At 38.2% G+C, this 26,214-nt stretch overlaps 2 protein-coding genes across 2 annotated transcripts in view; one reads left to right on the top strand and one right to left on the bottom strand.

The window, feature by feature from the left end:
- The window catches only part of LOC121414431 (putative glutamate synthase [NADPH]), a 64,763-nt gene extending 54,778 nt beyond the window's left edge, over positions 1-9,985 (bottom strand). Inside the window, exons 1-4 of the mRNA XM_041607606.1 lie at positions 9,552-9,985; positions 4,782-4,927; positions 2,820-2,950; positions 212-338 (exon numbers count right to left, since the gene is read on the bottom strand). Of these exons, the coding sequence (XP_041463540.1) occupies positions 212-338; positions 2,820-2,950; positions 4,782-4,910 (387 nt within the window). The 5' untranslated portion in view covers positions 4,911-4,927; positions 9,552-9,985. The remainder of the gene's footprint in view (positions 1-211; positions 339-2,819; positions 2,951-4,781; positions 4,928-9,551) is intronic.
- Positions 9,986-13,785: 3,800 nt separating this feature from the next.
- On the top strand, positions 13,786-25,392 carry LOC121414429. The gene is made up of 2 exons (XM_041607605.1): positions 13,786-14,315; positions 23,130-25,392. The coding sequence occupies exons 1-2, from the start codon at positions 13,997-13,999 to the stop codon at positions 23,693-23,695; spliced, it is 885 nt and encodes a 294-aa protein (XP_041463539.1). The 5' UTR covers positions 13,786-13,996; the 3' UTR covers positions 23,696-25,392.
- Positions 25,393-26,214: the final 822 nt, after the last annotated feature.

Genomic DNA, 26,214 nt, shown 5'->3' with positions numbered 1-26,214 from the left:
CGCCGCCGCCGTCGGAAAAGCGGCGCCTATAGTCTCACTCTGCTTCGCAGGTGAGACAAAAAATGAAGAAAACAGCAAATTACTGTCCAAAAGAGATGGAGAAACTAGTTATCGTCCACCCTTATAGTGTTGCAAATCATTCTTTAAAAGATCAATCTAGCTTTTTTTGTGGGGGGGGGGGGTAAATACTTAATACTGAAATTCCCTTTACCTTTAATTTACACTCAATGGCAAGTTCTTCAAACTTTTTCTCACAGTGGCTGGCTGTGTCTTGATCTAAGAAGAATATTCCCGTTGCATAGTGACCAGGCTCTGGGAGCTCTACCTGCTGCTCATCTCTGCATGAATAAAAATAAATGAAGAAACATTTTATGTTTCCCCCTTTTGAAACATGAATTTTCACCATTTGGTTGGGGGTGGGGGTGAGGAGGGGGGGGGGGGGTTCAGGGCAATAAATATGGCTTCTATTTGTAGGTGGAGGATAGTAAATATGGCACCAAAAATGGAGTTTGAATAACAGCATATGGGGGGGGGGCTCATTAACGAACACATTAGAGGAGAAGATCGAGAGGGGAGAAGGGGGAGGAGATACCCCCCTTTTGCAACTTATGTAGGATCTGCGGGGGGCTTTTTGTGGAAATTTTGCAAAAATTACCCTATGAACACCCTAGCATTTAGGGGGGGGGGGGGACCGCGTACATGATATGGCACAACGATTTTATAACATGACAAAAACAAATTTCCTTAATAGCAAATGAGGGCCAATTCATTTTTAGTACATGGCTACTCCTACTAGAACTCAGCTACTTGAACCTTCAAAATATCATTTTCCCTCAGCACAAAAAAATGACCTCCATTCATACTCTGTAAATGTATGTACATAGCACAGAGCTTGAATGGAAATTTATTTGCATTTCACCTTCATGTATCATTCAAGACTCTAATGAAGGACCGGTCTGGGTGATAGCACGGTGAGACATGAAAAGATGAAGGGAGAGGGGGAAAGAGAGAGAAGAAGAGCAAAGGAAGAAAGGGGAGAAAGGAAAATAAAGAGGAAAAGAGGGGGAGAAACAGAAAAACAGAGGGGGAGAGGGGGATAGAGACAAAGAAAGAGGTATAAGAAAGACAGTAGATAGAGTTTTATAGAGAGTACAGTGAAAAAGAGGAGTGATTTGGAAGATAATAGCTTAAATAAAGAGGGGATCTAAACATAAGATGAAGGGGGGGGGCTAAGAGAGGGGATGACAGGTGGAGGGAGATTAAGTCAGAAAGAGGAAAAGGAGACAAGGATAAAAAAGCAAATGGGGGAAAAAAGATTGAACATGAGACAAGGAATGGGTATGGTCATGGACCCTACAGGGTATGACGGGGGCATAGTCCTCTGACTTTATTTCCACTACGGGTCAAATGAAGGGGGGGGGGGGTCAGGGAAACTGCATCTTATTGCTAATTCATTGATTGCATCAGTCATTTTATCATCACTAACAACTGTTTTTACAGAGTAACTGGCTAATGAATGGCAGACATTCAAAATCCATTTTTTTTGGGGGGGGTGTCTCAAAGGCTTGCTTTCTAGAGAAAGGGGGAGGAGGAGATGGGGAGACCGCCCGGCATATGCCTACATGATGCTACATATATATATATATGTAGATGATAAGGTATTGGTGCACAGGTTTATAGTCTGACGTGGCAAAGGTGTCTGGTGGTAAAACTAGGTCAGGCCTTGAGCAGCTCAGGAAGGATTTCATCCCTCATGGGAGAGTGCTGGGAGCTAGCCAGGGTCCCAGGACTTCCCCATTGGTACTAGCTGTACATGTACTCTGTATTGCATTTTATTATAGTATGGTTTTCAAATTAATATGTGAGATTAAAGAGAAACACCAACCCACTCCATAAATGAACAACATTAAAGTTGTATTGATTTTGGTAATTAGGCCTTCATGTAGTAACACAGTATTACCCAACCAATATTTGAATTAAAAAAATTGGTGTGTTTGTTTCCTTCCCCAGGACCCAAGCTCTATATCTGCATGTATGTACATGTACATGTATTAGTTCCCCTGTCCAAGCCCTTTCAATCCCCTCCCCCCCCCATTTTCTCTCTCTCTCTCTCTCATCTCACCCCCCTCCTTATCAACACATTTTCTTCCTGGAAACCTTCAGGTTCAAAACTTGCTATATGCCATGGTCATTTTCCACTTTATTCTCTTCTTTCTCCACTGGGTTGATTTAAACTTTGGTGTTGAAAGCTGGTGTAATTTGGTATTCACAACTCAACACTAGCCAACACTTGAAAGAAGACTGGTGCTAAGATTGATATCACGTTGTGTTGAGCTATCAAAACCTCGAGTACAATATTTGGTAGCAAACCTACATTTAGTGTTTGTATCTCTCTTAACACATACACCATCATTATAAGCACTTGACAGAAGACCAGTGCTGTGATTGAGATCACTTGGTGTTAGGCTATCAACACCTTGTTTTAATTTTTATAGCAAACCTACATTCTGAGTTGAAGCTCAGTTCAGCAAAGTGAAAGTCTCTCATTCTCACTCGCAACACAAAAACCAAACACCAACACTTGAAGTTGAAATAGGTGAAATAAGACTGGTACTGAGATTGATATCACTTGGTGCTGAGCTATCAACTCTTGTCCAGAGTAGAAGCTGAGTTAACCAACCTGATGTGATAGCACACTCTTGACACAAGCACCACACATCAACACCAACACCTGACATAAGACTGGTGCTGAGAATGATATCACCAAACACCCAACACCAACAGTAACACTTTAAACATTTCTGTGCTCTTTGACCTACCTGAGTATACGTGCATATAGTTTGTGAGGTATGCCTGTCATAACACCAGCGCCATCTCCAGTGTCATTGTCGCCCCCTGTAGCCCCACGATGCTTCATACGGCATAGGATAGTCTGGGCATCTTTTATGATCTACAAGGAAAAAGTAAAACAGAAAGATTCCAGGAAAGTATTACAAGATGCAAGTACTCTGTACTCATAGATGATTATGTTTCAAATGAACCTAATACAGGCTTGACTATAGAACTGAACCAGCAGATTTGCTATAAATACATGTATATGACATTTTTTGCTCTGTACATTACAAAAAAACCCCTCTATCTTAAGAACATTGAACAAATCTACAGAATGAAACAAAAGTGCACTTGTAGAATGGTATTGTTTGTTTGACCATAGAGCATGGGTTTGACGGTCAAATTTCAGTCTGTCATGTACATCAATCAACAACTCTACAGATCAAAATAACAGTAGAATTGAATAGATATAATTTTTGTTTTTTAACTGCCAAATTTGAGCCTGTCTTTGCAGTCTACCCCTCCCCCCCCACCCTCCTTAAAAATGTTTGAAATTTTGTCAGAAAATGAGGACATTTGCCTCCATTACACCAGTAGACAAGTAAAAAGAAAAAGGGTTTTGGCTGGACTTCCACATTGGACTTGACCGTTGACTAAGCAATTAATATGCCGTTATCTGATATAGCTGTACATATACAATTACTGTTAGGCTGGATTGACCTTCTCTTAACCTCGGGAGAAAACACGTAGGCCTTTAATATTACCAACAGACAATATAAAGCACATCTGCACTGCCTTACTTCTTAATGGAACAATCACATTATGAACCAAAATCTAAAAAGAAAAATGAGTGCAGGTCAATGCTCATCAAATTTAATGTCCACCTGAAGTGGTCTACAATTTTCATGCTGATTTATGACTAACATTCATGAGCGTAATGCATACAAAAAAATCATCTCATACCCCTTTCATAAACCCAATTATGCGGCTAATAGCAGCATAATTTGGTCGTAAAATTGGAGGAGGACCAGAGTTATCCGCATTATTTTGATGCTGCTATTATCCGCATAATAGCAGCATCGGGACAAGATTTTGAGTTTATGAACGCATTTCCAAATAATGCGGATAATTGCCATGGTGCGGTCACAAGGTCACCCTTTTCCAACACAACCGCATCGGAGGGGGCGTGTCCAGTTGTCATGACGATTATCCGCCTTTTTCAGGACGGGCGCTCGTAAAAATAATGCAGCTTATTTTCGGAGTTTGTGAACGCAATTTTTATTGAATTATCCGCATTACTCTTAGGCGGCTAATTGGAGGATAGGTTTATGAAAGGAGTATCAGCAATCGAGGGATAATCCTGCAATGAATGTGCAAAAAAATCATCATTACCGGTATGTATTTCTATGAATCTGACACATTTGCATTGTATGTATTATAAATTCAATCGATGTTTAAACCTATGATCAAATCTTTAATACTGTATTGCATGGTGGAAGTATTCAAAGTCATTTTCGTAGAAAAATAGGGCTATCAAAGTCACCACTTTGAAAAATGTGGCATTAGGCAAGGGATTATGAGCTTTAGCCCCGCTTTCAAAATTCAAAATCAATTGCAAATGCTCTAAAATTCCTATTGTGTAAAGTCTTCATAACTTTCGATCATTAAAGTTGGAGATTTGAGACTACACTGTAAATGGATTGCAACTCCTTCATTACCAGATCATGAGGACTTTCCAGGGGCTGCGGAACAGTTTTGAAAGAAGGGGAGAGGGGCTGCTGAACATGCAGGAAATCATCATAACATGGTCATTTTATGGATTTGGAAAGAAGAGGGGGGGGGGGGCTGCCTTTATAGGCAAATTTTAAAAAATTGTTGAAAAGAAATGAGATAACATCTTTAAACACATTTGTTATACCAATTGATATCAACACCTTATTCTTACCCACCTTATTTGATTGTTCTCCCTTGATATTCACAATAAATCCAACCCCACACGCATCTTTCTCATATTCTGGGTTGTACAGACCCTGGGCTGGGGGTAGGCCTGTATTGGTGTCCAGATGGGGTAATGCCATGGTCAAGCAAGACTGACCTGTAAAACAAGAAAAAAATGCAATACATGTACACATCATTCATCCAAATATATATGACAGACATTTTCCTGCAAAATGAAACCCACAACAATTGATATCATTTTAATACTTTTTTGTTTTGATCATGAATAATCAGATCTTTGGATGTAGATGTACTGTATTAATAGTTGAAGTGTTTGGATTCTATGCTAAGATGAACAGAAATAAAATTGCCATTTCCCCATTAAAAAGGTTATTACCTTATAGATGCATATTACATGACCGGGGGGGGGGGGGGGGGGGGGGGGGGGGTCACAATCATAAGTAGGCCTACTGTATGTGCCTTGCTGTGTGCGGTATTAAAGGCATGACTGCTTTGGTCATATTATGCTATTAAAGACTAGAGGATGCACACTGTGTATTGATCATTATTATGTGTAATGTCTCGTATATGCGTATTAAGTGCGACTTAAAGGGGAAGTTTACTCTGACAAAAAGTTTATTGTAAAAAAAGCAGAAAAAATCATAAAAAATATTGCCGAAGGTTTGGGAAAAATTCATCAAATAATTAAAAAGTTATTAGAATTTCAATTATTTGATTTGTGACGTCATATGCGAGCAGCATTCCTACATAGCGAATGGTAAAAAATCACTGAAATGTCATTTTCTCATAAAATTGAAAATGGTTTTCACTGTAACTTTTGTATATCAATAGACAAATCATTTCACACCCGATCATGAAAAGAAAACAAAATTAAGTCATCAGGAACCATACAAAATTTGAAATTCATACATTTTATATTACATAACACATGGCGCAGCTGCTCGTTTATGACGTCACAAATCCCAAATTTTGAACTCTAATAACTTTCTTACTCTTTAACAGATTTTCCTCAAACCTTCACCAATATTTTTTACTATTTTTTCTGCTATTTTTACAACAGAGTTTTCTTCAGAGTGAACTTCCCCTTTAAAGTCATAAAAATACTTTGTGAAACACCCACAGAGGTCTTCTGCATGAACTTGAGAAAGTAGGCCAAAGACATTTAACAGGCCTATTAAGCGTACACAGACTTGTTAATAATGCACTGTCTAATTATTATCTACATCTCCATTGCATAGGGGAGCGATCAAAAAATAATAGCAAAAAATAAAAAACCCTGACAGTGTTCAATTACACATGAGTCAGCCAACAGACCTGACCCCTATATATTTCCACTGCAATCGAAGGTCATTTTCAGGACAAGCATTCAAGGACGGTCATTATCGGACAAGAATTTGAGGTGAATGAGGTCACAGGATACAGGCATGTCATATAAGATAGTCAACATATAGATCTATTCTAGGCTTACTTTCAAACTGTCAATCCACCCCCCAAAAAAAAAAAATAATAATAATAATAAAAAAAAAAATCATTATTTTGCCAGAAACAAATAAAACCATATATTATCCTTTATCTCCCTCCCCAAATAAAAAAAAAATCTGTAGAGGGCCGTCTGCACCATCCCGAGTTTTCAAATTAGCACGCTATTTCTGATCCGACAAATTATCCCGATCTGAACAATGATCGGCTCGAGATTGCAATAGCGCACTATTTTACGAATTAACGCGTTATTTCGTCGGTCCAGACGCAGTTCGGGTTTATTTATTCACGGCGTCAGACCATAAAGCATCAATACCTCGCTCGAGCAGGAATCGCTCTTCTTGCGATGGTGGAGACGGGGTTTCTTGAATCTCGAGATTAATCGTGAAGAGGGCCAATCGGGCTAAAATCTCGAGATTGAGCAAACTCGGGATGGTGCAGCACCGCCTTAGGTTTCCGGTACTTTACAAATTAAAATTTATGTGTACGGAAGGTAACCCAAGAATGCAAACAATCAATTCAATAAAGCAGAACTTTAACCAGACTGGAATATGCATTTTTAAAAGTGTTTCTTGAACATTACAGTACAACAATCGAAAAACAATATGCAAGCGTGCATCTAGGCCTACATGTACTCAACTGGATATTAAATAATGATAACGTTGCGTTCTTTTAGCACTTTACATTTTAATTATTACCCCAGTTATTGGATCCTTGTATGCAGGCCAGCACACAATGTGCATACATAAATGTACTATACTACTATCTCCACTCCCTGGGGAGCATTCCAACAAGACGATAAACTTCCAAAGCTATGACAGAAGGGGATTTGTTCTTACACTATGATTTGAAAACAGGAGTGGAAATTGCGCAAGACCCTGGGTTTGGACTCCGTCCATCATCCAGGTCACTATTTGATCACATGATCAAAGTCATTGGTGCCACATAAAACAACAAAGGCATTAAAATGACAAAACAATCCCATGCCATGCCCTTCCATGCCCCTAAATGCAAAAACACATTTATTCTGTTGACATTGCATGTGATTTGAGAATTTGAAGGGTGGATCAATATCAAACTTCACTTAAACTTATCGAACAAAGCAAAAAATGTCGGGGCCAGGCTCATACATTCAATTTAAAGAACAAAGAAAAAATAACATTTCAGACAACAGCTACATGTATATCAGATACAAAATCAGATAAATTCTTATGATTTTATCAATGGCGGTCTCCTGCGTTCATTAATTAATATCTTTATAACATTATCAAAAAATGAAGTTTATGCTCAGATCATTATTCTGGGTTAATTATGTTTATTACCTTTGTTATATGATTTATCAATAAAGAGGTGATTTATAATATAATTTTGTATTCATTATGTTAGGCCAATAGGCCTATTGTTTACCATTATGGATTACATACACACATTACATTTATAGATTTTGTATTATTTATAATGCAGTACAAAGAAACGTTTACCAAACGTGTACAGTAGTTCACAGAGAAAAATATTCCTTGTATCACAACAATTTGCTGTGCATACTGGAAGCATGTTTTATTATCAGACTGAGCAGAACTTTGTGAAATCATTTCTAATCAATACTGCTTACTTGAGGAATAAATTATTCTGTGGTATAGTACAGTCTTGATTATTCTTTAAATAATCCAATTAATTTTGTTATTTCATATGCAGTATGGTAACATATTATAGACCAGAAAATAGTGCAAAGTCTAGTTTGCACAAAATTAAATCTAATGATGAGAAAATACTGTAATAGAGACCTTCTCTTCTCAGTTCAATGAAGGAAAAATTTTGAAAGGTTTCATTCAGAAATCTTGGAGATAAGATCGTGATGTAGACCTAATAATGAAGAATAATAATATGCAACATTTATATAGCGCTTAACCCTAAAAAGACTGGGGGCTGATTCAGCCCCCCCCTCGACATTTTTCGTTATGAATCCACCGCGCAAAATTTTTTGACCGCGTCGCTCACGGACTTTTTACATTCAAGTCTCGCGCAACTTCTGAGACCAAATTTGCGACCCCCGGGTACGCAGCTAAGAAATTACTCATCATTTTGTAAATGCATGCAGACCCAAAATTGCACAAAAACATGAATTGATTACACCTGGGTGGAGAGTGGCAAATGCAGATAAACACTTTGCCAAAGGACGCGAGTGCTGTGGTGGGAATTGAACCTTGGACCTTGTAGTTCAAAGTCCAGAGACTCATCCAATCTGCCACAACAACAAAATGCCATGCCAGTGACAGTAAAGTCAGTAATGACAGAAATATTTCTTCTCAGCTGGAGAATATAATGACTATATAAATGTAAAGGTAAAATTAAATTAACAAAAGAGAAATAGATTATAAACAAGAAAAAAAAAGATCAATGAAAAGATAACATCATAAATCAACAGCATGCCCAGCTGTTGTGTGTCCAGACAAGTTGTGTGTCCAGCCATTTGGAAAAATAAAAAAGCAAAGTCACATAAATTTCTAGTACCGTATTCACAAAACTGAAGATTACAACTATTCAATTAATTTTGCTTTGTTTGTAATTCAAAGCCAAAAAGGAGGCTTCAAAATGTTAAAGCGTCCAGGTTACACCCCCCCCCTTGTTTAATACATATTGTTGACTTAGCTAGATGTACTACTGTTACTTAATTGATGACGATGATGATAAATGATGCTTTGTATGGTGGTGTTGGTTGGTGGTGGTTTGTGCTGATGTGATGGAGCATGATGATGATGATTCACGGAGGCACGATAGCTCAGTCGGTAGAGTGGGGGTTTCGGATTCCGGTGACCCGGGTTCGATTCCCAAGTGGTGCGCTAGTGCCATTTGGTAAGGCATTTATCCTCATTACCAATAATACCAAGTCCCTCGGAGAGGACCTCAAGCCATTAGTCCCCTGGTTGCTTGCTCACACTCACCATGCTCACAGGCATTTGTACTTTCTTAGCAGTCAGGTAAAAAAAAATTGGTATAACAATAACATAATGATGTGAATGAGACGGATAATGATGATGTCGATGATGATTGGCATGATTGGTGATTATTGTAAATATGATCAGATGATGCTATTGTCTTGATGATGCTGGTGATGGTAATTGATGAATGATAAATAGATCTATATATGATGACTTAATGTTTGCCTCCTGGAATACAGTATATCTGAAGACGGTTCTATGAACATAGTAAACTTTATTTCTACTACAAAAATAACAATAGAAACATGGAGGTAGACATGGTGGAAGAGAAGTTAGACTGACCTGACCGACGACGTATTACTATGTGTGAATCGCTGATCTGCAGCAGCACCGGTACAGTACAGCGCACACTCACAGTCACAGTCGTTTCCAAAGAAGATCGAAGCAGCTGGAATTGGAACTTGATGCCTGATGTTGCAAAGTCTCAGGAGTCGACCATCAATAATGTGACTTTCACCTGATTTGAACAGTCTTGATTATTCTCCAACTGCTTGAGGACAAGCAATTTTTTTTTAATGGAACATCAATTCCAATCGTCTTCAAATGTTTGCTGTCTTCAGTCTTCTCTACGATACAAAGTATAGCGCGCTGTATACTGTATGGCTTATGTGCATGAGCTTGGTTGATGCAGAATGGCCCCGCTAGCCTGGGGATCACACACGTGCAGGCGACCGGCTAGTCTGTGATCTAAACAAAAATGAGCTGAGATAGCTGCTATGACTGACCGCGTACCGAGACGAAATATTTTTTAAAAGAAACAAATTGATGAAAAATGTGAATAATTACTTATTTATAGGCATGTATAAAAGGAGTGCTGACATTGATTGTTTTGCTTTGGTATTTTGTTTCTTCTTCTTTTCATTAAATTAACAAGTATTTGAGCCCGAGCAAAATACGGGTTAAAAAAGATCTGCTCTGAATATACCGTACCTATACCCGGTGCTATATTCGTCTTGGCATTTCATTATAATAATCATCATAATTTGTCCTAAGTAAAGGTCGTAAAAATAATTATGGACATATCATCTACATGTAATAAATATAGGATCGTTTCGAGCTCGCTCCACGATTCTGGCAATTTCTATCTTGCATAACAAATAATTACAAATTATTCATGATTACCTTGCACAACGACTAAAACGTGGGAAATAATTAAATAATCAAAACATTGCAGTTCATTCAGGTACCACAATCACGCTCTCACACGATGCTCAGCTTGGTCAGCCAATCAACGCACGATATTATAATTGCTTTCCTTATTTGGAAACAATACTTCCATATTGAGCCCGAGCGCCGTGATATTCTAGCCAATCAGAAAACTCGATTTTCCAGACTCCTCCAAATGAGCATGCAGCCGAAGCCACAATCCAAGCGTGATTTGTAAGTAATATTGAAAAACGCGTAGAAAGGTCGTACATGAAGCGGCATTTCCATTTCAAGAAAAGACATGAGCCATCGACATGCTGAATTTGTTGACCGTCATTCGTGTGTTGTTTTGAAATTTAAAGCACGTGTATTTGTTTACATTTAAGAAATGGGGGAGGGGGGGGGGGGTGGGGGGCACTCGACAACAAATGTCCTGACACGTGCACCAACCAGCCAGGAATCTGAAATTCAGATAATAAATGACTCATACGAAAATCTAATATCAGGGCATTGAAAGGTTAAAATATAATTTGAAATTTCAATATGGCCATACCGGGCATTTGGATATCACAGATGGCCGGCGACCACCTGCATTTAGTAAATTTCATAATAATAATATGTATATGATTAAAAAAAATATGTATACTGTACATCATAGAACAATATTACTGTTGCTGAGCAAGCATATTTTAGATGCATTTGTTCTATTATCAGTATACAGAAAGAGTATATATGCCTATGTCATTTTTTTCAGGATAGAAATGGGAAGATCGAGGTAGGCCTATTAAAGGTCAAGTCAATTGACAATGATGAGAAAATTAGAATATCTTATATGTCATAAAATAAAATACAAAAGAAATAGTGAGTGGATGACTTCATAGTCTCCTCATTTGCATACCAGCCAGGATGTGCATCCTGTTGTGTGAAATTAAGCGAAACTTTAATTTTACTCAGATTTTGATGAAATTTTCAGTGCTTGTCGGATTTTTCTCTTCAGTAATTCAAATCAACTTCTTATTGGAGTGGACTTGTCCTTTAAAATCAAAATCTCACCTGCATTGTATGATTTGATCACGGAATCAAAATAGGCCCTAGTGAGTTGACAAGATTTTATTTATTTTACAACTGACTCATTGGACTCATTTCTTTGATCATTAAAAAGAAATAACATCCCTATAACTTTTACACTATAGTCTTCAGGCACATGACCCTCATCGGATTGAAGCTTTGATTAACAAGTGTGTCTCCACGCAAAGACTAGCACATACAGGCCTCCTAAACTTGCTACTTCAAGAGGGCCTTCAGTAGTTAACCCATTGTAGGCTGCACGTTCAGACCCTTGACTAGAGTGAATTAGAGTTTGCACACCAGACTACTCTGATACTCTGTGCTGTGGAGCGTTGTGGCCCAGTGGATTAGTCTTCGGACTTTGGAACAGAGGGTCGTGGGTTCGAATCCCAGCCATGGCGTAATTTCCTTCAGCAAGAAACTGATCCACAATGTGCTGCACTCAACCCAGGTGAGGTAAATGGGTACCGGTAGGAAGTAATTCCTTAAAGGACAAGTCCACCCCAACAAAAACTTGATTTGAATAAAAAGAGAAAAATTCAACAAGCATAACATTGAAAATTTCATCAAAATCGGATGTGAAATAAGAAAGTTATAGCATTTTCAAGTTTCGCTTATTTTCAGCAAACTTACAGTTAATATGAACATGGACCTAGGTCCATGATATGAACGAGCCAGTTACATCTAAATTAGAGAGTTGATGACATCACTCACTCACTATTTCTTTTGATTCATTATATGAAATATGAAATATTTTGATTTTCTCATCATTGCCATGTGAAATGAAGTTTCATTCCTCCCTGAACACGTAGAATTCCATTATTTGAACATTTTGTGCTTCAGGCAAGGAGGTCCTAATCGTCAAATTCGTAAAAATTGAAATATTGTATAATTCAAACAATAAAAAACAAAAGAAATAGTGAGTGAGTGACATCATCGACACTCTCATTTGGATAATGGCTTGTTCGTATATATTTTGTTGAAAGTAAGCAAAACTTTGAAATGTCATAACTTTCTTATTTTACATCCGATTTTGATGAAATTTTCAGCATTGTGCTTGTCTGATTTTTCTCTATTGATTCAAATCAACATTTTTCTGAAGCGGACTTGACCTTTAAAAAGCTGTGTGCGCTATGAACGCCTAGCTTAGCCGGGTAATATAGGGGCGCCTTGAGCACCGAATAAGGTGGATGTGTAAGCAATATAAATACCCTGTATTATTATTATCATAATACTGTATACATGTATCTCTCCTTATGATTACAGCCCCGCCCTCACCTCTCCCACCTCCCCCCCCCCCCTCATCCCTCCACCGGCTGGTCGCTCTTCGGACAATCTCGCTGCTCGCGCTCAGAACATTTATGCAGACACATTGTGGATCGCGCTCGTCATAACAAAAAAAAAAGGTTGGTCGGGGGCAGATCGAAGGGTTTGGAAGGGCGTACCCCCATGCACGTGATGGTTTGGGCCCTCGGTTTCAACCCATAGATACATTGTACCCCCCAATATCGATCATCATTGTAGGCCTGGCGTATAGGCCAACTTGTCCTCTCCGAATTTGATATCGCATACACCTAGTGAACACCCTACTGTGGGTATAGGTCCATGCTTTGACGAATATTGTATCCAAAATGAAATTGGTCGACAGTTAATTTTGTCCATTTTGTATTTTAAATCATTGATTTCATCTTTAAATATAGGCATATACATCTTTATGAGAGGGGTGGTGAAAAGAGACAGGTGACACTATAATTCCGTAGAAAAAAGAGACAGGCTGTGATGTGACACCATAATTCCGTAGAAATGTCCCCAGGAGAAATGTGTAGACCTTGACTCATCTCGCTTCATAATATTTTTTCCGTCTTCCATTTCAAGCAGATCCAATGAAATTTTCCAACGAGTATTGAGTCTGAATTTACCAGACTCGCGAGGCGTCATTACGAAACTCGCCAATCACCGCTAGTCTAACTTAGTGAGACATTGTTATTAAGAACGTTATTTTGCAAAGTTTATTTAAATATCTAAAAAGTAATACCTAATAATTAATTCCCCTAAATGTATTCTATTTTCATATTCATTCATAATGAGATGGATTCATACTACTCATGCTTTTAAATTTCCCGGAAATTTAACTTTATAAAATTTCTGGGTTTGTGACTAAGCCTATGTAAACATCTCCACGTGCGTTTTTTACTACGATTCGTGAAGGTCACTTTGTACTCCACGCGAGACGGATGCCGCATCTTTGTGTAAGCTTTGGATACAAGTACATCGCGGATCGGAGGCGCGCGGCGGGAATTGGAATCGAACGAACAGTATTCGTTGCTGCTTTCTCCAAGGCGATACACCACAGAAACGTCCTCTTCTAGCGTTCTCTTATTTTCTCTGGCAATCATTGTGTCTGTTACAGTCTTTTACTACTATTTCTTTGCCCATCGTCGACAGTTTACCGCTTGGTTTTCAATCAGTTGTTCTTCTCTCGGTTCTTCTGGACAAAGCGAACATTGTTTCTGATGGCAAATTCTACCATGCTTCAATCTTGTCCAATCGCCATCCACCGCCAAACACCCGATAGCGAGGTTCTAGAAGAAGTGCCTTCCCTCTTCAAGTCACCGGGTGTTGAGTTGGACAGTCTTTCCGGATTCAGTGTCGCCCGAGACATCAACGAAAATTTGGACTCCTTCGACACTGGATTTCCTCGCCTTTCGAACTCTTTCACATCAGGGAAATCGTACCCACCCTCATCTCAATGTTTGTGGAGAAAATATGGCGTTGGAATCAATTGCGAAGAAGGAGGGGAACATCTTGGACAACACGAGATGGCCGTTTGTGGTAAGTCGAGTAGGCCTAGCCCTAGGCCTATCATAGCCCAAATCATGATACAGATCTACCACTTTTCTAATCGTTTCATAGGCTTGAAATTGTAATTCAACTTGTCTCCTTTTTTTTTTTGGGGGGGGGGGGGGGTTGGTAGGTCTTCTTTACCGTTAAACCAAATTTACAGTATTATGGGGATCTTCTTTAAATTAGGTTTCTGTCATGTCTGTATACTCAATATTGTATGCTCTAAACTAATTTACTCCCAACAAAATTTGTTGTTAATATAATATCATCTAGGAATCATGTCGTCAACTACCATAATCATTTCATCATCATTTATCATCATCATCATGAAACGTGCAGATCTAAATAATCATCGCCTTCACTATCAATTAAGATCACATTATAAATTAATTGATCGTCGTCATCATCATCATTTATCATCATCATCATCACTATCATTTGTCATCATCAGCTATCACCACCACCACCACCATTAGCACCACCACCATCTCAGTTCTGAAAGAACATTCTATTTTATCTTTTAATAACTTGAAATTTACCAGCCTTCAGCCCAAGAATCTTTGTCAAAATGAGGGGGAGGTGGGGGTGTATTTATGTAGTAATTGGGCCATGTACATGCAGTACCTATATGTATTAATATGTGTAAAACTATAAGTCTATGTATTGAGCTATGTTCATGTATGTATTAAGTCAGTGTGTGCTGTGTGTAGGCGAGGAGCACTCCTGATTGGAGGAGCCTTTATATGCTCCTACGCCTGCTACGTACAATGTATGTACTAAGTCCGTGTGTGTGCTGTGTGTAGGCGAGGAGCACTCCTGATTGGAGGAGCCTTTATATGCTCCTACGCCTGCTACGTACGTGTGTGCGTTGCACAGCACGTACACAAGCTGGTGCTGGGATCTGAGAAGAGATCCAGAGTAGACACCGTGCAGACATAATAGAGAGAAGACCACCATCGAGTGAGGACCTGCATCCCAGAAAAGCTCCCCACTCGGCGCCGTGGTCAACCTGTTAATATTAGAAGTCTGAGAATTGAACCTGTTGTCTGTTTTCTACCGTGTGGCATCGTCTGTGCAAGTGTCAGGTGAGTATTAGTTGTTGTCACTGTCTTGTACCGTCGAAGTAACCCATTTGTGAGATTCGTGAGTAATAATCCTCGTCAGTGTCGTACCTGTCATTAACCAACCACTCGGTCATTCGTATCTGTCTGTCTCGTGCCATCGCAGTAATCCATCCCTCACTCATTCCTATCAATTTTACTTCATTGGCGATTGCGAGTTTTCGGATCGTCCTGTGCGCCTGTCATTTTTATTTTCATCATTTCATACACGTTCGTATTTCATATCTGCTCACGAATTTGATTTGTGAGGGATTTTGAAGTGAATAACGAACGGAGAGTGAGTGAGAAGTTTTCGAGAATTTTTAATTTGTGTGCCGGGATTGCGTGGATTCGCATGCATCTCGCACACATCTTGTTTTAGTTTTATCATTTTTCCGTACATGATATCATTTCTTGTTTGTTACAAGTGGATTTTGATATATATTTGCCATATCTAGGAAGTTATTTCATGTCCACTACGTTGCATTTTTATTGCAACGCACGTGGTATTCTCTGTGCACAGTACACCAAAGGTGCACACGCCCTTCAATTCATTGTTTGGTTATACTTGCATTTCTGATCGCATTCTTCGCGAGTCTCTTCTATTGTTTGGCTCGCGGTCAAGAATTTCGTTCCTTGCATATTTTTGCGTAGCTCACTATCTCGTTGCTTTTGTTTGTGAATTCTTTGAAGTCTGCCTCTGGGTTGAATATCTTTAGTCCGCCATTGTCTTTAACTTTTCTTCCGAATTCGGAACATTCACACACACCACTTTCAAAAAAAAAGTCGGGTGTGAGTATTTGGTGGATTTAGTGGATTGGAAAAGTTAATTTGAACTTTAAAATTTTTCCCTCGATCCTCGGTAATTAATCCAGATGGTATACGTTTCCTAGAATTTCATAGTCTTGCATATCGGGCAGTGTATACCAATATTTTGAGGGCGTAGAGTTGCTGTTCATATATTTTTATACATTTTCCAGTATATATTTTCTATCGACATTCAGCAAGTGTTTTTTACAACCAGTTCTATGCACATTGAGTGGCAGAAAGAGTGTTAGAAGTTTTAATACTTCTGGTTGCCGAGTTTAGTAATAATCTGAATTTACTTCAAACTTTTACCCAACTCGAAATTACATTTGTGTCGGTGGTTATAGGTGGGTTTTTTCTGAACTTCAGAGCTTACCTGTTACTAGAAAAATAGGTGGGTTTTCTGAGCTTCGGATCTTACCTGTAACTTGAAAAATATACTCTTGAATATTATTTTAATTAATACACATCTTGTGAATTTTCTTTAAAGCATTTCATTCATCACATCTGATATTGTGATTGTTTCTCTTAATAACTGTGATTGTTATTGTCTGAAATTCAATCTAAAAGTTATTGTTATTCATTGTTGCTAAAAATAATTGTTCACCCACTCGTAGAATTGTGTGTGAATATATAGACTTCTATAAATAATTCCAGTGTCAGACCCGTTGGGACTGGAAAAAATAGACGTCTGAATTATTTGTGTGAATAGACTTCTGTATAATAATTCCAGTGTCAGACCCGTTGGGACTGGAAAAAGAGAAGTCTGAAATATTTATGTGAATAGACTTCTGTCATCATTACCAGTGTCAGACCCGTTGGGACTGGGAAAGAGAAGTCTGAATAATTATATCTTCCATATCGAATAATTAGTAGTTTGGGCTGGTTGTGTGTAGGCTCCATAATTTTTGAAATTGTGTAGTTTTGCAGAGAAACCGGTAGGCTATTAATTTCTTGATAACTTAGATATATTGTTCTCTATGTTATTCATGTTACATGTTTATGTGTCGTTTTGATTCGAACTAAAATCGAATCAACACTATTGATAAATCTAGGTTGATTTTGATTTCCTTTGATTTGCAAGTCAAAAAGTAATAAGATTGTTTTTGAGCAAATTTGACAATCTTCCTTCGATCGCCTAGCTCGCTCGGCGAAACACTGCCGAGCCGAATCACGTGACTATATTTTTCACTTGATCGAGAGACGAGATCGAGACTCGTCGTAAACACAGTCGATCAGAGTTAGAATTAGCTGAACTCTGATTTCATACTATTATAGTGATTGACCGTTGATTTATTTTGAAGATTAGTTCTAAGTAGGAACTCGTAGAGGTTGATTTTGTAATTAGAACATTCTTTATTAGTTAATCTTAGGTTTAACGTCGCGCGGTTTTCAACCAACCCCAGCGCAACGCACCTCTCTGTCTGGCCCGTAACTCCAGGCAGGGATAACGTTCACGAGCTAGCTATCGTCTTCGTGAAGGCAAATTTTGAACGAGTTTACTTTTCGTCAGTTTTTACTGACAATTTGCTGGATTTAGCCGCCAATTGTCTCTTGACACAATATTTACGCAGTGTAGCTAAATTCCATATTCCCATATTGATATTTCATGTTTTTAGATCTATCTTTAACTTTATCACCCCAACTTTGTCTGGTGTCGAGTAGTAGTCACCAGCCAACGACCTTTACGTAGCCGTATACCGGTACCGTACCTGCGTTGAGTGTCTGTGCAGTAGCACTTTGCATTTTTGTCTTTGAGATCAATTTGACTCTTGCTGGAAATTAAAAGAATTTATTTAAATTCATTTAACCTCTTGAAGTTGAGCTTATCAGCTGAGTTAGAGCTGTGGATTGGTTTTCTTGCCTAAAATATATTTCAGATTTTTTGACGCTTCTGTCTTTTCTGATTTTTGTAAGCTCATATCAGAAAAATTCCATCGTGAGAATTTAATTGATCCCATTTAAATCTAGTTAATCTAGTATCTTCATAATAGTTTAGGGATTTTTCTTTGCAGATAATTTAATCTCTCAGGTGTTTGTAATTTCCTGACAGTGTATACCTGGAGTCAACAAGTGCAATTGTTTTGCTTTGCCTTTTGACTCGGTGTACACTTGTTTGAACGAGGACTTGGAATTTAATTTCGGGCCCCTTAGTTCTTAAATTGTAGGAAATTTTTCTTGGAGGTTATCCTGGATTGTCTTTCTGTGTTTGAAATTCAGGTTCTCTTAGTTGATTAATTTTAACAAGCATTGTTGGATCAGGAATTTTTCTTTGGAATAATTCTTGTAAATTTAATTAGATCTCAACTGAAGGTACAAGAAGTACTGAATTAAATTTTAATAAGCTCTTTAAGATACTTAATTTAATTAAACCAACTCTTTACTCTGATTTTAAGTGAAAGGTACAGATACTATTGATCTTTGATATCAGAATCAATGTTTGATATCAATATTCTTTGAAAAAAAAAAATCCTTTTCTTCATACGGTTTGCTCTGTTGTATTTTTGGAGCATCATTCTTGAACCAGAATAGAAATTTTCAGCGCAAGAATGCAAATTTCAGGCTCAAGAATTCAATCCTTCAGTGAAATTCAAATTCACTGCTGTCATTTTGCGCAAGTTTATCTCTAAATAGTAGAGCCATTTTTAGGCTTGTTGCCATTCACTTTCATTTTTTTTGGGGGGTAACTTATCCACATTCTAAAAAAAAAAAAAAGACAAAAGAAAAATAAAGAAAATCGGATGTAGGATAAATGTGTGTTTGACATTTATATATTGCATTCATCAGAAATAGACAATTGTCATTGAATGCTACTCTTGTAATTGTTAAGGCTTCGATAAGTTGAATTCTTGTTAGGTTCTGTTAGTAGTCGTAGAGTAAGTAAAACTTATTGTCACTTCTGTGATTACTCAGAGAAGTAGAAGTTTGATATTCTATTCTACACGTGTAGTCTATGAAACTTGAAAAGCTGCACTGTAATTTGTAAATATACTTTCACTGAATACATCCATTGCTACAGGAGTGTGTACATACTTATATTAGTATTGTTCTTGCAGTACAAGTATTAACATACTTTACTCCTTCCTTGGCATTAAGTGTATTCAGTGACACAAGATTGAGTATAAACCTAGTTAAGTTCTTTCACTGATCTGCAAGCTATATTCTGTTACGTTACACTGTCGATCATTGAATTTGAATTTATGACAGTATTTACAATATGTTTAAGAATATACTTTTGAATCACCAAGGTGATAATCAATAATACTTTTCTGAATTTATTTGGATTTCATAATGATGCAAAGTGACATTGCCAGAGTAAAACAAAGATTAGTTGAAGACATTATAGACAGTCGTAATACTGGTAGGGGATACTTATACAAGTATTCACTGGCAAATAATCTGTACAAGCTTGGTTATTCAAGAAATTTTGTAGATGAATTTGTTTATGAGAAGTTTGATTGTTCAAGGATACATTATTTATCTGATCTTGATTTAACAGATCTTGTATATGAATGTGTTAATAAATGCCAATATAAATATGTTGAACCCAATACTGGTAGACAGCCTCAGGCTGATAATTTGCATTCACTTTATACTCAATGTGAACCCAGAACAAACAGCAGGGTTCAGAATACAAATAAACATGATTCATATCCACAATCTTCCTCTCATACTTCTAATGATCATTCCAAAGCTGATGATAGTTATATGGCAATGATGATGCACTGTCTGGCTGTTAAAATGAAATTATTGTCAGAAGAACTGAAATCATCTCGGCATTCATCTGCTTTGGATTCAAGGCTTCCGCTCTTAGATCGAGGTTGCGATGCCCTGAGATCTTATTCTCGTGGGTATACTCCTGGTGCGCGAGTGTCCGCGTTGCCCAAGTCCGTGACCTTCGATGGTAGAGGGTGTTGGCACACTTTCATACGTAATTTCCAGCTGTACTCGGAAGATCGCGGTTGGGATCAAGCCCAACAGCTCAATGAACTTTGTTTTTGTCTTGACGAAGATGCAATCAAATATTTCGCATCAATTATTGTTTCTTCCAAAATAAACGTTCCCTATACAGATATTGTTAAGAAGCTTGAGCAAAGATTTGCTTCTAAAGAATTTCCTGTCGCACAATTGCAATTCGATTTTGCGCAGCAGGCAACAACCGAAACAAGGGGGGAATGGGCCGATCGTGTCCTATCCTACGCTTCACGCGTCTTTGACGGATTGCCTGAGGAGATTGTTGAGAGGCAAATAGTGCAAAAGTTTTGTCAGGGTTCATTAGATCAAGAAGCGGGGAAATGCGCTATCCAATCACGTCCTCGAAATCTTGATCATGCCATTGATTTAGTTCGGTGGTTTCAGCATCGGCTAAAATATGCAAGACAAAGGTCTTACGATACTGTCGAGGAGGATCTCAGAAATAACTGTATAGGCATTTCCGGGCATGCCTCTAATGCTCAGCAGTCCTCCTGTCAGGACAGTCTGGAGGACAGAGTGCCCAATCTGGAGAAGAAGGTTGATAATATTCAATCTGCTCTAGGGGCACAGATGAAGTCCTTCCAGTCCTCAGTCCAGGGATCGGTAACTGCTGTCCCAGAGCTGAATAGGCATACAGGTTCTCCTTCGACAGAAGACACTGAATCCCAGTTGTCTTGTCGTGATGTTTGTTTTGCATGTCACAAGTCTGGACACTTTAAGAGAAACTGTCCAGAACGTTTAGCAGTGAAACATGTAGGTATCTTAAGTGTAGAAGATGTAACTGTAAATATCACATGTGTAGATGATGTAACTGTACATACTACATGTGCAAGTGATGATACTGTAAATACCGTAGGTGTAGATAATGTAAGTCTTGTAACTGTGTCAGAGGACAGTCGAGCCTCTACTGAGGATACCAAGCATGGGCAGAGTTATCTTGAGCAATTGCTTTGGGGAAGTACCCCTCCTAAGCTGTCCATCCTTGAATTCCTCAGTTCTCTCCTCTGGTGGAACCAGAGATATGTCTGTAGTTTAAGTAATGGCCAATTCCATTTATCTTGTCCATGGCTCCTTCCTCCCTGGCCACCACCCCTGGAATGGAGTAGTATCTCCTTGATCAGTTGCTGAAAGTCCTGCAATTGAAATTTCTGTTAGGCAATATAATTAATTTTATGAACACAATCAAGAAGGTGAAGGCACACCTCTAAATTTTAATAGCTTTTACCTCTTGAGGTGCAAACATTGGTTATGCAATAGATAATTCTTTTATCATATTTGTATATATTTTATACTACATAAAGATATACCGGTAGATATTTCAACCATAGATCCTTTACCTCGTTTGCAAAGTCTTTATAAACAACCCTGGAAATATTGTCATACATCAGGATGTTGAAATAGTATAGTAGTGTTTTCTCAAGGGAAAATACTATGTATGTATGTCAAGTCCAGGTTGTTATATTTATTTGCACCAGATCTGGTTGAAGTATCATTACATTACATATGTTTATAAGAGCTCAAACATATTACCAATCATATATCATATTTGTAAAGGTCACATTGTACAGGCCTATATTAATTGGTGACAGAGCTCCAGCCAATTGGCTTTATTTCATTGTTAGTCTTTTTAATTGAACAATGTACAACTTAATATAAAGAACAGACTAACAACGAGTTAAAGAATCTTTTATGTAAATTGCTGGCAAGGCTGAACATCTTCTTTCAGACTTGCACGAAATAAGAAGATATTCTTTATGTCAATACATAGACCAGACTGGGCCCTCTTGGCCAGATAAATACCATTTACTTGTTCTTGTTCCACCAAGTATATATTTGTTGGTCTCTAGTATTATGAGATTTATTTTTGCTGGACCAGCAATCTTTTTCTAAATGAAAGATTGTTATTGAATAATTCTATGTCCAGCTCAGATCACACTTTATGTGTACGGTATCGGAGGCATTTTATTGATGTCGTGTATTTAATCAGTTTTAATCATATAGGCATATATTACATTCTTCTGTCAGGTTCCTTCATATCTGTTTATATCTATTGAGATTGCACAATATATGTCGCAATCTGATGGAACCGGGAGGAATGTAGTAATTGGGCCATGTACATGCAGTACCCTATATGTATTAATATGTGTATAACTATAAGTCTATGTATTGAGCTATGTTCATGTATGTATTAAGTCAGTGTGTGCTGTGTGTAGGCGAGGAGCACTCCTGATTGGAGGAGCCTTTATATGCTCCTACGCCTGCTACGTACAATGTATGTACTAAGTCCGTGTGTGTGCTGTGTGTAGGCGAGGAGCACTCCTGATTGGAGGAGCCTTTATATGCTCCTACGCCTGCTACGTACGTGTGTGCGTTGCACAGCACGTACACAAGCTGGTGCTGGATCTGAGAAGAGATCCAGAGTAGACACCGTGGAGACATAATAGAGAGAAGACCGCCATCGAGTGAGGACCTGCATCCCAGAAGCTCCCCACTCGGCGCCGTGGTCAACCTGTTAATATTAGAAGTCTGAGAATTGAACCTGTTGTCTGTTTTCTACCGTGTGGCATCGTCTTTGCAAGTGTCAGGTGAGTATTAGTTGTTGTCACTGTCTTGTACCGTCGAAGTAACCCATTTGTTAGATTCGTGAGTAATAATCCTCGTCAGTGTCGTACCTGTAATTAACCAACCACTCGGTCATTCGTATATCTGACTGTCTCGTGCCATCGCAGTAATCCACCCGCCACCCCTCACACATTCCTTTCAATTTTACTTCATTTACTTCATTGTTAGAAATCATCGCTGAGTTTCATATTCCTTTTTTTCTCTTCTAGACTCTAGCAGAATCTATTTCGTTTGAATCGCTCCAATCTACATGGGATCGAATTTTAATAAGGATATTTTTATGTTTCCAATTCTGCAGGAACGCATGTAGATGAAAGAGTACTTCCCGGGTTCAGATACCGCGTGCGCATCCCATCGAAGACGAATGGGGACCGCTACCAGTTTGGAGGCAGGGCACTCCATCTCCTTCGCATCGGACAAGGCTACGGGAAGCGCCTAACCTTCGAGGACCAGTATGCCAACATCAACACAAACTTCTTCTGGTCAGACACCCTACCCAACGGCTATGCCTTCATCATCAGCGCCGTCGAACCGGGGGATGAATTCGTGGTGTGCCATCAGAACCGACGTCCATTCGGTCGCGCAACCGTCATCGCAACGAGCCAACGTCAAGTCGAGATCAGTTCGTCGATCACCGAAGACAAGGATGTCGTGAAGAGGGTGATTGTTGCGATGCAGATTTCGGTGCAATACACATGCGAGCCTCACGGGATGATGTCGCTGAGAGCAGATGAGATCGTGGACGTGATGGGAGTCGCTGTTGTGAAGAAAAGTGCCAAAAGTTTGAGAGCGGTTACGAGATGCGTGGAAGAGGTCGAGATTCCTGGACACGGTGAATGTCTACTCTTCGACGAGAGTGAATAAACATAACTCTTGTTTCTAAAGTTAAATGGCGATATTTATGGTGACTCATATTAACAATACATGTATCAGGCCCTATGGCTATAGGTGATAATGCTCCTGCTCTTACAGAGTAAAGTATGAAAGACTGAATATTTTATTAATGGGGTGTTGCAAGAAACTTGCGATCAATTGCAAGTCTATTTTTGGTCCCTAAATGTCTTGCAGTTAGTTGCAAATTAGTGATTGATCGCTAATCTGCTTCTTGAAACACGAAATTTTATCTGCTTTGCTACAGCTAACGGGGAACTATCAGTTGTAAAATTGCAACAGAATATTTTAATTGATCGCAAATACTTTCTTGCAACACCCCTTAGTCTAATTTGAGGATTTTCTTTTTAATCTCTATATACTTCCATGGTGTAAACATATGTAGAAAGACAAATTGGCTATCCCACCAGTTTTCCTCCGCCCCCCCCCCCAAAAAAAGGTAAGATTCCCCTTCTTGGATTTTTTTTCCAACAGTGTTAATCTATGTGGAGTGATTTTCTTGCAGGTTTATATTTTTGTGCAGTACCCCCCCCCCCACAAAAAAGGAGGAGACGTGGGTTGGTCGTTTGGGATGGTGTATTTCTAATACTTTAAATAATGTTATATCATTATGAACAAATATTTATGTGTGTGAATGTGAGCTACTTGTAGCTTAAATAGTTGCTTCAGCTACATTTATGATTGTGTGCAAAGCAATGTGCTTCGTTTGTAAAACCAAAGTTTATAACATGTATGTTTTAGTGTATATATTCCATTGAGTCTAACTTTATAATGTACAGTAGTATTTCTAGTCACGTCTGCTGGAATAAGAGGTTTTGTAAAATATTCACATTTTCCTTTGTTGACAACATAAAACATTTTGTGTTATATTTAACGAAACTTCAGCTATGCAAAAAGCAAAAAAAATATTTAGTTCAGTGAATCCAAAGCTCATGTGGTTTCAATTAACATTACAACCGCATGGACTTTATGATAGAACTTTGTTGAAATTTGAATTATTCTTAACGTGAAATTAAATATCAATGACAGAGGAATACTACTGTTGAATTGTACCTGTAATCAAAGGAGGAATCCATGCTTTTATTCAACATTTTGATGATAAAGAATCGGGTGACATTCATCTTAAAATATGAATGGGAATACCCTTCGCCCGCCCGCCTCACACCTTGAAGATAAATGCACAATTTAATGCAATAAATATCTTTATTTTATTTTAGGACAATCCATTGCATTTCCTTCTCAACCAATCTTAATCTTTCTCTCTCTTTCAAACTACTGCATCTAAGATCTCTTGCCCTCTTGCATAACTCTCTTCCTGTCATATTTTGCTAACATGCAGTATTTCATATTTCATGATGTTTTGTTTTACTCTTTATACTTGTAAAGGTTTTTTTTTGTTGTCTTGCCATTCGATTATTTCATTTAAGTAGTTTTAAAATAACTTATTTAAGGCATGTTTGCATCAACAAAATTCATTGTTGGGTATTGTATTAATTTTAATGCAGTTCCATCAATAAATCACAAATATGCATTATGATGATGACATTATGATGATAAGCCTGTTATGATAGAATTTTATCATTATTTCACAAAAAAGTGCTTTATCTTAGTATGCCTAACATGTACGTGTATGTTTTTCAGTATTGGACTTCCATGATGACCGCACAAAGACATTTAAGACGTTTAAAAAAAATGTTTAGTGTATGGATAATGTATTTGTGTGTATTGCATACAATAAAATGCATCCAATGTAATATGAATAGCTCTATGGTAATATCGTTCATTTTGATGTATTTGCCATTTACTTCTCATTTTTCTTCAATTCATTGTTAAGATTTTAAATAATATATTACAGCATCATCTCTTTCTCGATGTAGGATTGATACATGAATATTTTCTATAAAATTTAGGTACTAATTTCGAGAGCGAAAGAGAACGAGAGGGACAGGAGCAGAGAGAAAGGGTCAGTATTTAGAAGGGGGGGGGGGGGGAGAAAGAGTAAACGTGCATATCTCCCATGCAGATTTGATGATGATTTTTTTTGGGGGAGGGGGTACTTTGCTTTATAAGGCTTGAATATGATTAAATTTTCTCAAATCATGGAGCTACTTAGTGGCTCTATGCTCAAATATGGACATGCAGTCTACCTAATCGTGAAAAGAAGGGTCAAGATATGTACTTCTTGTAGATTTCCGGCCAGGGGTCTCGTTAGGGTCGCACCATTAGATTCCCGGGGGGGGGGGTGGAAGTTTGGTTTGATGATTTTTTTTCTTCTTTTAGCAAGTTCTTTTGCACCTTTCAGATGACTTGATTTTACTCTGACGGTGAGTCAAGTTTTTTCTTTCTTTTCCTCATAATTATAGCAAGTCAAGTGTTGTTTTTTTTTTCAACTTCCATTCCCCCCCCCCCCCCTGGTGCGTCCCTATAACTGACAGGAGTAATTGCATCAATTGTTTTGCCATCAATCGTAAAATCATGGTCATCAAAATCGC

Source organism: Lytechinus variegatus, chromosome 4 (assembly GCF_018143015.1).
Source record: "Lytechinus variegatus isolate NC3 chromosome 4, Lvar_3.0, whole genome shotgun sequence".
Classification (NCBI taxonomy): Eukaryota; Metazoa; Echinodermata; class Echinoidea; order Temnopleuroida; family Toxopneustidae; genus Lytechinus; species Lytechinus variegatus.
The sequence above is the reverse complement of the archived record's forward strand: the minus strand, read 5'-3'. Positions and strand labels throughout refer to the sequence as shown.